Raw genomic sequence first — 14,359 nt, 5'->3', positions numbered from 1 at the left:
TGTTGCTGGATCAGTCAGCTGTTGCTGGATCAGTCAGCTGTTGCTGGATCAGTCAGCTGTTGCTGGACCAGTCAGCTGCTGCTGCACCACGGTCAGCTGCTGTTGCACCATCAGCTATCTCTGAACGTGACTCGTCCCGAACCTGTCCGTCCAGCCTGAGCGCCTGCCTTGCCGTCATTGTTTACAAGCCAGGGTGGCCGGTTGCATGCATACATTCGATACATTCTGTATTATTCCATTATTTATAGTGCTTGTAACTGGTAAATAAGCCACCATGGGCCCAAAGAAAGCTTCTAGTGCCAACCCTGTGGTAAAAAGGGTGATAAATACTATCGTACCACAGTCAGCTGCTGCTGCACCATGGTCAGCTGCACCACAGCTGTTGTTGCTGCACCACCATCAGCTGTATTACTCGAAGATGTGGAGAGAGTGTTGTTGGTGTGGCTTAAAGTGAAACAATTACCGAGAAACAACCCCGGAGGGTTAGCCACCCAGGATAACCCAAGAAAGTCAGTGCATCATCGAGGACTCTAACTTATTTCCATTGGGGTCCTTAATCTTGTCTCCCAGGATGCGACCCACCAGTCGACTAACACCCAGGTGAACAGGAAAAAATGCCTGGAACTAGTGCTCATATTGGTGAATTTAAAGCCAGCAAAGGTTGGTTTGAGAGATTTAAGAATCGTAGTGACATACACAGTGTGATAAGGCCTGTTCTGGAAGAAAATGCCAAACAGGACCTACAGTACTCAGGAGGAAAAGGCACTCCCAGGACACAGTGTCTCATCAGTCATTGCTGCATCTTCAATAAAGGTAAGTGTCATTTATTCTTCATTTAGTAGAGTAGTACATGCACAATATATATTGTGCATGTACTACTCTACTATTGTGCATGTATCCTTCTCTTTGTGTGTAGGAAAATGTATATTTCATGTGGTAAAAAAATTTTGTTCATACTTTTGGGTGTCTTGCACGGATTAATTTGATTTCCATTATTTCTTATGGGGAAAATTCATTCGCATAACGATAATTTCGCATAACAATGAGCTCTCATGAACGGATTAATATCGTTATGCGGGGATCCACTGTACAGTGGACCCTCGCATACCATTGGCATCACATAACGTTAAGTCCGCATAGCGATACATTTTATCGCTAAAATTTTGCCTCGCGTAGCACTAAAAAACACACTCAACGCTATTCGTCCGAGACGCGTCTATGTGCGGCCTGAGCCAGCCTCACATGTTCCGCCGGTGGCATTGTTTACAAGCCAGCCTCTGCGGTAACATCCAAGCATACAATCGGAACATCTCGTATTATTACAGCGTTTTTGGTGATTTCATCTGCAAAATAAGTGACCATGGGCCCCAAGAAAGCTTCTAGTGCCAGCCCTACAGGAATAAGGGTGAGAATTACTGTAGAGATGAAGAAAGAGATCATTGCTAAGTATGAAAGTGGAGTACGTGTCTCCGAGCTGGCCAGGTTGTATAGTAAACCCCAATCAACCATCGCTACTATTGTGTCCAAGAAAACGGCAATCAAGGAAGCTGTTCTTGCCAAAGGTGCAACTGTGTTTTCGAAACAGATCACAAGTGATAAAAGATGTTGAGAGACTCTTATTGGTGTGGATAAACAAAAAACAGATAGCAGGAGATGGCATCTCTCAAGCGATCATAAGTGAAAAGGCTAGGAAGTTGCATCAGGATTTAATTAGAAAAATGCCTGCAACTAGTGATGATGTGAGTGAATTTAAGGCCAGCAAAGGTTGGTTTGAGAGATTTAGCCCCTTGACTGTTGCAACCCCCAATCCTGAGGTGTCTCCTGGTGTCGCAAAATTTCAAAAAAAAAAAATTATTTTTTCTTATGAAATGATAGAGAATCTTTTCCCGATTGTAATGACACCAAAAAAAACGAAATTTGATGGAAAACTGACGGAATTATGCTCTCGCGAATTTAACGACCTCGGCGATATGTACAAATCGGCGATTTCGCCCACTTTGAAACCTATTTTCGGCTAATTCCGTTGTTCCAGTCGACCAAACTCATGGCTATTTCTTTAGAACTCCATTTTTTCTATCGATTGAGTACAAGAAACTGCCCATTTATCGATTTCAACTACCCAACAATGTGGTCAGAAATTTGCAGTTTGGCAAAGTTCATGAAAATTAAAAAATATGACAATTTCAAAATAAGGTCCAGAATGAACAATGCAGACATTCCTGGCTCTAAAATAACATTTTCTTTGTTCATCAGTCATGTCTCCAGGTCCCTCTGATATTACTCTTGCTTTCTATTTTGAATTTTTATTCAAACAAAAAATAGAAGACTTACTATTATGCAGACTACTGCAATACTGAAATAATTATATAAATAACATCAACCCATTCATGACTGCATATTAGAATGGCTAGTTGGACATTATTGGACAATGACATCATTTGTTTACTTTTGAACATTGGCAAAAATCAAACATTTTCCCTACTTTGAGCTCCATTTCCAGGTTCTTTTTATAGTAAAATCAATCAAAATCACCTCTATTTCTATAATATGCTTTCCGTTCTATCAAATGAGACCAAGAAACCGAGAATACAACCATAAATACTATACGAAAATAGACCACAAAGTCAGCATTTTAATTAACCCTTTGACTGTTTTCGACGTATAAATACGTCTTACGAGCCAATGTTTCTGACGTATATATACTCAATAATTCTAGCGGCTTCAAATCAAGTGGGAGAAAGCTGGTAGGCCCACATGTGAGAGAATGGGTCTGTGTGGTCAGTGTGCACCACATAAAAAAAATCCTGCAGCACACATTGCGTAATGAGAAAAAAAAAACTGATCGTTTTTTTGGAATAAAACGCCGACTTTGAGGTGTATTTTCGTATAGTATTTATCGTTGTATTCGCGTTTTCATGGTCTTAGGTGATAAAATGGAAAACATATTACAGAAATAGAGATGATTTTCATTACTTTTACGATGAAAACGACCTTGAAACTGAGCTCAAAGTAGCGGAAATGTTCGATTTTTACCAATGTTCAAGAGTAAATAAATCACACCACACGTCTAATATTCTTTCACTAGTGCACTGATATTATTTATACCATTTTTACAATAATGCAGTCGTCTGCATAACGGTAAATTTTGTATTTTTTTGTATGAATAAAAAATCAAAATAGAAAGCAATAATAATATAAGAGGGGCCTAGAGATGTGACTAATGAACAGAGCATATGTTATTTTAGTGCCACGAATGTCTACCTTGTTTATTCTGGACCCTATTTTGAAATTGGCATCTTTTTTATTTTGCGTGAAATTGCCAATTTCTGACCACCATATTGGGTAGTCCAAATTAGTAAATGGGAGGTTTCTTGTACTCAGCTGATAGATAAAATGGAGTTCTAAAGAAATAGCTATGAGTTTGGTCAACTGGAACAATGGAATTGGCTGAAAATTGGGCTCAAAGTCGGCGAAATCGCCGATACGCATATGTCGCCGAGACCGCTAACTTCGCGGGAGCATAATTCCACGAGTTTTCGACCAAATTTCGAACTTTTGGTGTCATTACCATCGGGAAAAGATTCTCTATCATTTCATAAGAAAAAATAATTTTTTTTTTTTTCAAAAATTGAGCGACATAGAATGACAGTTTCAGAGAGGGGCCTGAAACAGTCAAAGGGTTAAAAAAAACGGTCGGAGTTTTTTTTTTCTCATTATGCACTACGTGCTCCAGGATTTTTTTTATATGGTGCACACTTACCCCACACACCCATTCTCTCACATGTGGGCCTACCAGCTATCTCCTGCTTGATTTGAAGCCGCTAGAATTTGAGTATATATACGTCAAACACGGTACCTCGTAATACGTATATATACGGCCGCGACAGTCAAAGGGTTAAGAAGCGTAGTGGCATACGTAGTGTGATAAGGCATGGTGAGGCTGCCAGTTCGGACCACAAAGCAGCTGAAAAATATGTGCAGGAATTCAAGGAGTACATAGACAGTGAAGGACTGAAACCTGAACAAGTGTTTAATTGTGATGAAACAGGCCTGTTTTGGAAGAAAATGCCAAGCAGGACCTACATTACTGAGGAGGAAAAGGCACTCCCAGGACATAAGCCTATGAAAGACAGGCTTACTCTGTTAATGTGTGCCAGTGCTAGTGGTGATTGCAAAGTGAAGCCTTTATTAGTGTATCACTCAGAAACTCCCAGAGCGTTCAGGCAAAAGAATATCCTCAAGGCTAATTTGTGTGTGCTGTGGAGGGCAAACAGTAAGGCATGGTTCACTAGGGACTTTTTCTATGACTGGTTACACCATGCATTTGCCCCCAATGTGAAAGATTACCTAACTGAAAAGAAATTAGACCTTAAGTGCCTCCTGGTGTTAGACAATGCCCCTGGTCATCCTACAGACTTGGCAGAGCGACTTTGTGGGGACATGAGCTTCATTAAGGTGAAGTTTTTGCCTCCTAATACCACTCCTCTCCTGCAGCCCATGGACCAGCAGGTTATTGCAAACTTCAAAAAACTGTACACAAAAGCTCTGTTTGAAAGGTGCTTTGTAGTGACCTCAGAAACTCAATTGACTCTAAGAGAGTTTTGGAGAGATCACTTTAGCATCCTCAATTGTGTAAACCTTATAGGTAAGGCTTGGGAGGGAGTGACTAAGAGGACCTTGAACTCTGCTTGGAAGAAACTGTGGCCAGAATGTGTAGACAAAAGGGATTTTGAAGGGTTTCAGGTTAACCCTGAGAGGAGTATGCCAGTTGAGGAATCCATTGTGGCATTGGGAAAGTCCTTGGGGTTGGAGGTTAGTGGGGAGGATGTGGAAGAGTTGGTGGAGGAAGACAATGAAGAACTAACCACTGATGAGCTGCTAGATCATCTTCAACAGCAAGAGGCCAGACCTGAGGAAACTGCTTCGGAGGAGGGGAGAGAGAAATTGAAGAAGTTGCCTACTTCAAAGATTAAGGAAATCTGTGCAAAGTGGCTTGAAGTGCAAACCTTCATGGATGAAAATCACCCTCAGACAGCTGTTGCAAGCCATGTTGGCAACCTGTACACTGACAGTGTTGTGAACCACTTTAGGAAAGTCATAAAGGAATGAGAGGTACAGACCTCTATGGACAGATATGTTGTGTGACAGAAGTCCAGTGACTCTGAAGCTGGTCCTAGTGGCATTAAAAGAAGAAGGGAAGTAACCCCGGAAAAGGACTTGACACCTCAAGTCCTAATGGAAGGGGATTCCCCTTCTAAACACTAAGACCATCAACACTCTCTCCTCCTCCCATCCCATCAATCATCACCAGATCTTCAATAAAGGTAAGTGTCATGTAACTGTGCATGTCTTCTTCAGTTTGTGTGTATTAAAATTAATATTTCATGTGGTAAAAAAAATTTTGTTCAAACTTTTGGGTGTCAGGAACGGATTAATTTGATTTCCATTATTTCTTATGGGGAAAATGAATTCGCATAACGATAATTTCGCATAACATTGAGCTCTCAGGAACGGATTAATAGCGTTATGTGAGGGTCCACTGTAATATTTCCCATAAGAATTAATGTAAATACAATTAATCCGTTTCAGACACCCAAAAATATTCACAAAAAAAATGTTTTGAAGATTAATCCGTAAACGGTTCAAACTTATATATACGTTTTTTCAACATTTGAAAGTATGTAAAAAAAGTAGATTTTCTTTTTTTTGTTTTTTTATATTTGAAAATGTGTAAAAAAACTTTGATCTACTTTTTTTTTTTGTTATATTTGAAAATATGTAAAAAAACGTAGATCTACTTTTGTAGCACTACACATGTGAATGTAGATCTGCTTGGACCGTTTACGGGTTAATTATAGTTTTACATACACAACAATGAGAACTAATTAAAATAAATACATGAACAATTAAATCAGTATTACATACCTTTATTGAAAAGACTTCTTGGCTTATGGATGATAGGGAGGAGGAGAGAGGCTTGAGAGTCACTGTACCCCTGCAACTCACTCCACTTTGCACACACGTCCTTAACCCTTTCAAGGTCCAAACCATAGATCTACGCCATGAGCTCGGCTCACTCTGAAAAGCTGTGAGTGGTAAATTTGGGCCTAGATATGAGAGAATACATCAGTGTGGTATGTGTGCACCACATACCACACTGAAGAAGGCACGTTCTCCCCTCTCTCTCCCTCCTCCTCCTGAAGCAGTTTCCTCTGGTCTGTTGCTGTTCCAGATGAAGGTCTTGCAGCTCTACCCTCTACCACCATACTAGCACCCTCGCAACCACTACCACCGTCACACCCACTACCACCGTCACACCCACTACCACCGTCACACCCACTACCACCATCACACCCACTACCACCATCACACCCACTACCACCATCACACCCACTACCACCCTCTACCACCATCACTACCACCCTCTACCACCATCACAACCACTACCACCCTCTACCACCATCACTACCACCCTCTACCACCATCACAACCACTACCACCCTCTACCACCATACTAGCACCCTCGCAACCACTACCACCGTCACACCCACTACCACCATCACACCCACTACCACCATCACACCCACTACCACCGTCACACCCACTACCACCATCACACCCACTACCACCGTCACACCCACTACCACCATCACACCCACTACCACCATCACACCCACTACCACCATCACACCCACTACCACCGTCACACCCACTACCACCATCACACCCACTACCACCATCACACCCACTACCACCATCACAACCACTACCACCCTCTACAGCCATCACAACCACTACCACCCTCTACCACCATCACAACCACTACCACCCTCTACCACCATCACAACCACTACCACCCTCTACCACCATCACAACCACTACCACCCTCTACCACCATCACAACCACTACCACCCTCTACCACTATCACAACCACTACCACCCTCTACCACTATCACAACCACTACCACCCTCTACCACCATCACAACTACTACCACCCTCTACCACCCTCTACCACTATCACAACCACTACCACCCTCTACCACCATCACTACCACCCTCTACCACCATCATTGCCACCCTCTACCACCATCATTGCCACCCTCTACCACCATCATTGCCACCCTCTACCACCATCATTGCCACCCTCTACCACCATCATTGCCACCCTCTACCACCATCATTGCCACCCTCTACCACCATCATTGCCACCCTCTACCACCATCATTGCCACCCTCTACCACCATCACTACCACCCTCTACCACCATCACTACCACCCTCTACCACCATCACTACCACCCTCTACCACCACCACTACCACCCTCTACCACCACCACTCTTGTACAGTTTCTTAAATTCCACCGTGTCTCTCACTTTCTTTACCAAAGGAACTTTACTTGGAACTTTCTCTGGGGCCATGGTTACTTATTTTGCAGTTGCACTTAATAAATAACCACCAAAAACAATGGATTAAAGCGAAATGTTTGGATGAATGAGCAGAAGCGTCCTCACTCTCCCAGAGATACAGCCAGACTGATGCACGAGCGGCTGGCGGTGGTGGGTTGACAAGTCCCATACGGCCGAAAGGCGAAATAACAGCCGATAACCAGAGGGTCCACTGTATAATAATACTGCTAGGGTTGTGATTTTAATAAGAATCAAGACTTGTGAAGATTTGTTCTACTAATTTTTTTAATGGTTAAGGCTTCGTCCCTTCAACTAGAAATAAATGAAACACTTTGATTAATTCATAAGAACATAAGAAAGGAGGATCACTGCAGCAGGCATGTTGGCCCATACTAGGCAGGTCCTTTACAATCCATCCCACTAACAAAACATTTGCCCAACCTAATTTTCAATGCTACCCAAGAAATAAGCTCTGATAACTCTATCCACTCATTTGCAAGTCCCACTCAAATCCAACCCCTCTCACTCATAAATTTATCCAATCTAAATTTGAAACTACCCAAAGTCCTAGCCTCAATAACCCAACTAGGTAGACTGTTCCACTCATCAACTTTTTTTTTTATATTTTATTTAAAACCAATACAGTTTAACATAAAAATAAAGAAACAGTATGGATCTCAATCAAATTAACTGAATTCCCTCCCACCTTTTGAAGTTCGTGAGGAACTGGAGGTTCATCAAGACTTAGGTAGTGAACACTTTTAAGGCTGAAGATTAATTACCTCATCAACTCCAGTTCTAGCACCTACAGAGCTTGAGTGCAGCTGTGTGACCCTAAGATGAATACTGCCAACTACATAAGAACATAGGAGCAGCATTGCTGCAGGCCTACTGGCCCATGGTAAGCAGGTTCAAGTCACACCCAGTTAAGGAGCACTGAAGCACGCCCACTGGCTCATGGTAAGCAGGTTCAGGTCACACCCACTTAAAGGAGCACTGAAACAGGCCTACTGGCTCATGGTAAATTGATTGATTGTATTTTTTTGGGGGGGGGGGGGGTAGGTTATCTCTTTTGAGTTGCAAAATGAATGGATTACATTATTTTATTCATGGAAAGTGCTAAACCCATAAGGGTCAATCAGCATTACAAACACAGGTAAAATAGACACTGAAAGTTGGTGTTTGTGAGGCCTGACCAAATACTGGGCCATGAGGGCATTGACCCCGGGAACACCCTCCAGGTATACCTGGAGAGGGTTTCCGAGACCAGCGCCCCTGCAGCATGGTGGATCAGGGCCTGATCAACCTGACGTACGAACCCCAGCCTGGCTGGTCAGGTACTGACTTTAGGTGCTTGTCCAGTGCCTTCTTAAAGACAGTCAGGGGTCTATTGGTAATCCTCCTTATGTATGCTGGGAGGCAGTTGAACAGTCTTTTATCATGCTAGTCGTACCCGTTTTTCATTGGGGGAATGTTGCATCGTCTGCCGAGTCTTTTGCTTTTATAGTGATTTTCGTGTGCAAGTTTGGTATTAATCCTTCTAGGATTTTCCAAGCATATGTAATCGTGTATCTCTCCTGCCTGCGTTCTAGGAAGTACAGGTTCAGGAACTTCAAGCGTTCCCAGTAATTTAGGTGTTTTATTGCAGTTGTGTGTGCCGTGAAGGTTCTTTGTACAGAACTTTGACTCGAAATATTTCAGTGTTGTTATATACCAAGAAGTATGTTATGTGGTTCATGCTATTTTACTGAGATTTTTCTTTGATGGTTGAAACTCAGAATATATACACATACCATCCTACTTACGACCTGCCCGACATACGACCACTCACGACCTGCTCGACATACGATCTGCTCAACACACGACCGCTCGACTTACGACCTGATCGACATATGACCGCTCGACTTACGACCTGCTTGACATACGACCATTCAGCTTATGACCGTGTTTTGTATGCCAAGTTTCTGGGAAATAAACAGCATAAAAAGTAAAGTAAAAAATGAAATACCAAAATAAAACGAAATAAAGTCATTACAAAAATGTGATGTTGATATTCAGTAGTAAGGTTCAACTTACGTCCATTTTGACTTACAATCGGTTAGTCGGAACCAAGCTTGGTTTTAAGTCGGATGGTACCTGTATATATAAACTGCATATATTACGTCTAACATTTAAGCTGTGCATGGATGTCTAAGTTGATGTAGTGGACCAGTGTCAGGCTGTCAGTATTTACTTTTATACTGTGTCTGTCAGTTTTCAGGTGATGACTTCACTGTGTTATATGCAGGTGTTGACATCGATGTGCAAGTACATAATACAAAAGTGATTGTGTACAATGTGCTAGTATGCAGAATTTTTTGTGGCATATTTTGACCTGGGTTCCTCTGTCTGGGTCACCTACAACTGCCTCATGCCTTTGTAAAGACCAGATGGACCTTACACTAACATAAGTAAGCAATGGACCCAGATGATGGTGGTCCACCAGCAGCTACCATTATGATTACCAGTGAGTTTAGTGCATAGTTATGACTAATAATACAATTAACTATTCATTTTAAGTATATTTTGGTTTCATGATTCCTGATGGGTTTAGTGCTTAGTTTTGATTATACAATAGTATCATGACGCTAACAGTGGAATTCAACCACAGAGTAACACTGCTGATTTAACGCAAGATAACTAATTTAGTCTATGTTGATTTAACTGAAGATAATTTAGTCAATGTGACTTATTTCCGTGTTTCCTTGAGTATTACACCCTGAAACAATTGTAATTAAATAAGATTTCCTTGTAAATATGTTTTACAGTGGCACTGGAGGTACTCGGGCGTTGTGGACACTGAAATTATTGTATTTTCCGGCATATAAGGCATGTGAGCATTACAACTTTATTCCTGTGATGACCTGCATTTGCTTTTATACAACACCACTTGCCAGTAACCCAAAGACTACCCTTGATCCTGACCTTGACCACACAAGGTGCACAGTGATTTTCCAAGACTTGTGAACAAACTGCACTGTATGACCCATGTAGGTTTAATTTCTTTTTTATAATATATACAGTTAAATATGGCACATTGTTTATATAACCCAGCATATTCCATGGAATCTAAATATAGTGTGTTATACTTAATGTAGGATACCCCAATACAGTTAAATATTGTGCTAAACAGGGTTAGTTAAACACTGTTAGAAAAACCAAGTAGTCAAAAATATAATACTCCAGTATGGAAAACGTGAGGAAATTAAAACCACATCGGAATATAAAACAAATTCCAACCACACAATAGAGCAAAAAACTAATGTAAAAAAACCTGGGAGTGATAATGTCAGAGGATCTCACCTTCAAGGACCATAACATTGTATCAATCGCATCTGCTAGAAAAATGACAGGATGGATAATGAGAACCTTCAAAACTAGGGAGGCCAAGCCCATGATGACACTCTTCAGGTCACTTGTTCTATCTAGGCTGGAATATTGCTGCACACTAACAGCACCTTTCAAGGCAGGTGAAATTGCTGACCTAGAAAATGTACAGAGAACCTTCACGGCGCGCATAACGGAGATAAAACACCTCAATTACTGGGAGCGCTTGAGGTTCCTGAACCTGTATTCCCTGGAACACAGGCGGGAGAGATACATGATTATATACACCTGGAAAATCCTAGAGGGACTAGTACCAAATTTGCACATGAAAATCACTCCCTATGAAAGCAAAAGACTCGGCAAACGATGCAACATCCCCCCTCCCCAATGAAAAGCAAGGGTACCACTAACACAATAAGTGTCAGAGGCCCAAGAATGTTCAACTGCTTCCCAGCATAAATAAAGGGGATTACCAATAGACCCCTGGCTGTCTTCAAGAAGGCACTGGACAAGCACCTAAGTCGGTACCTGACCAGCCGGGCTGTGGTTCGTACGTTGTGTTGTGTGCGGCCAACAGTAACAGCCTGATTGATCAGGCCCTGATCCACCATGAGGCCTGGTCACAGACTGGGCTGTGGGGGGGGGGCATTGACCCCTGAAACCCTCTCCAGGTATACTGAGAGTAAGTACGTATGTATTGATTATAACTTTATACCTATATTCGTGATGTTGACCAAATGCATGTATAGTTTTTACATACGTATTTATGATGGTATGGAATAGGTTAAGGGGATAAGGTGTTTTCTAACTGTAGTTGTAAGTAACCCTTTTTCTATCACGTCTGTAGATCTATGCTGTTGAGGCCGAGGTTCCTCGTGTAGTTCTACGTTATGAGCTCAGCTCGCTTAAGAACTGAGCACATGACGTGCGAGTAGTTAATTTTGACCTAGATATGAGAGAATGGGTCTGTGTGGCGAGTATGCACAGTATAAAAAAAATTCTGCATCACACAATGCGTAATGAGAAAAAAAAAACTTTCACCGTGCTTTTGGTTTAAAACAGCGACTTTGCAGAGCATTTTCGTATGGTATTTAAGGTTGTGTTCTAGTTTTCCTGGTCTAATTTTATAGAATAGAAGAAAGATTACAGAAATGGAAATGATTTTGATTGGTTTCACAATGAAAAGTACCTTGAAATTGAGCTCAAAGTAGCAGAAATGTTCGATTTTTGCCTAAGTTCGAAAGTAAATAAATCGTGTCACGCATCCAATACACGTCAACTGATGAGTCTAATATTCTTTCACGAGTGCGCTGATATTATTTATACCATTTCTACACTAATGCAGTAGTCTGCATAACAGTAAATCTTCTATTTTTTGTGAGAATAAAAATTCAAAGTGGAAAGCAAAAGAAATGTAAGAGGGGCCTTGAGACGTGACTAATGAACAGAGGAAATGTTGTTTTAGTGCCAGGAATGTCTTGTTTATTCTGGACCCTGTTTGGAAATTGCCATCTTTTGAAATTTGTGTGAAATTGGCAAAATTGCTAATTTCTGACCACTTTATTGGATAGTCGAAATTGGTAAATGGTTGGTTTCTTGTGCTCATTCGATAGAAAAAAAATAGAGTTCTAGTGAAATAGTTATGATTTTTATCGACTAGTACACTGGAATTGGCCAAAAATAGGGCTCAAAGTGGGTGAAATCGCCGATGCGTAAGCATCATCGAAACTGCTAACTTCGTGAGAGCATAATTCCATAAGTTTTCCATCAAATTTCATACTTTTGGTGTCATTATGATCAGGAAAAGATTCTCTATCATTTCCTAAGAAAAATTTTTTTTTTATTTTTTTTTTCCGAAAAATTTTCGACCCTGAGAACAAGTTTAGGAGAGGGCCTCTTGACCCTGAAAGGGTTAATAGACTGGAAGACATACTGCTGGAATTCATTGCCAGAACAAACTAAAGGACCCCTGTCTGCAAATCAGTTTAAGGCCCAAATAAGAAAGCGCCTCATCACCCAAAATTAACCAGACAAACCATACCTAACCACTACCAGTTTCTCAAAAGCTTCTCATATTGTGCTGATGAATGCTCAACCACTTAATACTTTGAAATTAGAATATCTTTTCTTTTCACTGTTTTAAATAGTAGTAGATAGTAATGCAGTACATCATAATGTAAATTGTTCCATTGTAATACCAAATTTTATTATTTTAAACAGCAGTACTCTTCAAGGGGGGCTCCTTGGTGTGTTGAAGAGGCTCTTGGTCTGAGGAATTAGACCTGTCGGTCTCCTTTCCCTATCCCCTTTCCCTATCCCATCCTTCCCTTTTTCCTTTCCTCCTCCTCCTCCCCACCCTTCCTTTTTCGGCCTTTGGGATTTTTCCCACAGGCTCGCTAGTTCCTAGGTAGGGGAAAGGGTACCGGGGTCCATCCCATTCCCTTGAGGTTCTTAGCAGTGGCGTAGTTTGCCGTGGAATCTGGATCGCCTGGGGATGTCCCGATCCCTCTCCGGTATCCCGGAGGGTGGCTTTGGGTGTCTTTCGGGCGATGGGTGTATCTCTGGAAGCCACCTTTCGGATTCAGGGGGTGGTGGCCGAAGGAGGTATGCTTTGTGGCGGATATCTGGCCGCCCTCTGTTTTGTCCACCGAGGTAGCTCGGCAGATCTGAGGTTGCTATCCCGGATTGCTGGTTTACTGGCATGAAGGGTAGGGTATGGCACGGGTTCCATGCTGCATCTGCGCTACTTGCGGTGCTGAGGTCCTCTTGGGTGCGGAGGGTGATTTCTGGCTCTTTTATTCCTCCTAGGAACTATCCCTCCCCGGTCCCCCCTTTTTTTTATTATTTTTTTTTATTTTTATTTTCTTCTTTCTTTTTTTTTTTCTTAAAAACAAAAAGAAAGAAGTAACCTAACCATGGATTCCCCAATCCATGACCCTGCTAGCCCCGGGCCCCTTATTGTTACCACACCTTGTTCTGACCTCGCCTCGTCTTTGGGCCACTCTTCAGACACTCCTAAGGCCCCTATACCTCTTGCTGGTGTGTTTCGTCACCCGCTTCAGGTACCTGGGCTTCCACTGACTCCTTCGATTTGTCTGACCTCTGCTCTCCTTTGACTATGCTTCCGGCCTCTCCCTCTACGGTGCGGAATTTTCGAATCGCCAGCCCGTCCCACATCAGACCAACTCTGCTCCCACTTCTAAATGCCAACGACAATCTCCTGATGACATTACTTTGTTACCTTCCCATTCTACTCGGAAGAGACCGACACGTCATGCACTAACTCTCCACACTCGGTTTCGGACCACACAATGGACTAAATTCTTTACTTTAAGACCGACTTCTTCTTCTGCCTATCTTTCTGACCATAGTATTGGCAAAGCGCTCCTACGCCATGTTGGTAGAGATATTTCCTTTCATGCTCTTAACAGTGGTACACGTATCATCACAGTCCAGAATGCTACCCAAGCTCATGATCTTTCTCTTTCACATATCGATACTATTTCTATCACTATCGAAAAACATCATTCCCTCAATTCTTGTAGTGGTACTGTCATTCTACCCCATACCATAGTCCAACAGAATT

General features: G+C 42.0%; 1 protein-coding gene across 2 annotated transcripts; it reads left to right on the top strand.

The window, feature by feature from the left end:
* Window positions 1–813: 813 nt before the first annotated feature.
* Window positions 814–13,906, top strand: LOC138855326 (tigger transposable element-derived protein 1-like). Of its 2 annotated transcripts, none has more exons than XM_070104185.1 (2): window positions 814–9,857; window positions 10,215–13,906. In XM_070104185.1, exon 1 carries the CDS (start codon window positions 4,066–4,068, stop codon window positions 5,107–5,109), a length of 1,044 nt encoding a protein of 347 aa, XP_069960286.1. In that variant the 5' UTR covers window positions 814–4,065; the 3' UTR covers window positions 5,110–9,857; window positions 10,215–13,906. The 2 variants fall into 2 exon arrangements, with proteins under 2 accessions (XP_069960286.1, XP_069960285.1); XM_070104184.1 differs by having other exon boundaries at window positions 814–9,913.
* The last annotated feature ends 453 nt before the right edge of the window (window positions 13,907–14,359 follow it).

Source organism: Cherax quadricarinatus, chromosome 89, assembly GCF_038502225.1.
Source record: "Cherax quadricarinatus isolate ZL_2023a chromosome 89, ASM3850222v1, whole genome shotgun sequence".
Lineage (NCBI taxonomy): Eukaryota > Metazoa > Arthropoda > Malacostraca > Decapoda > Parastacidae > Cherax > Cherax quadricarinatus.
This window is presented reverse-complemented; position numbering and strand designations above follow the sequence as displayed.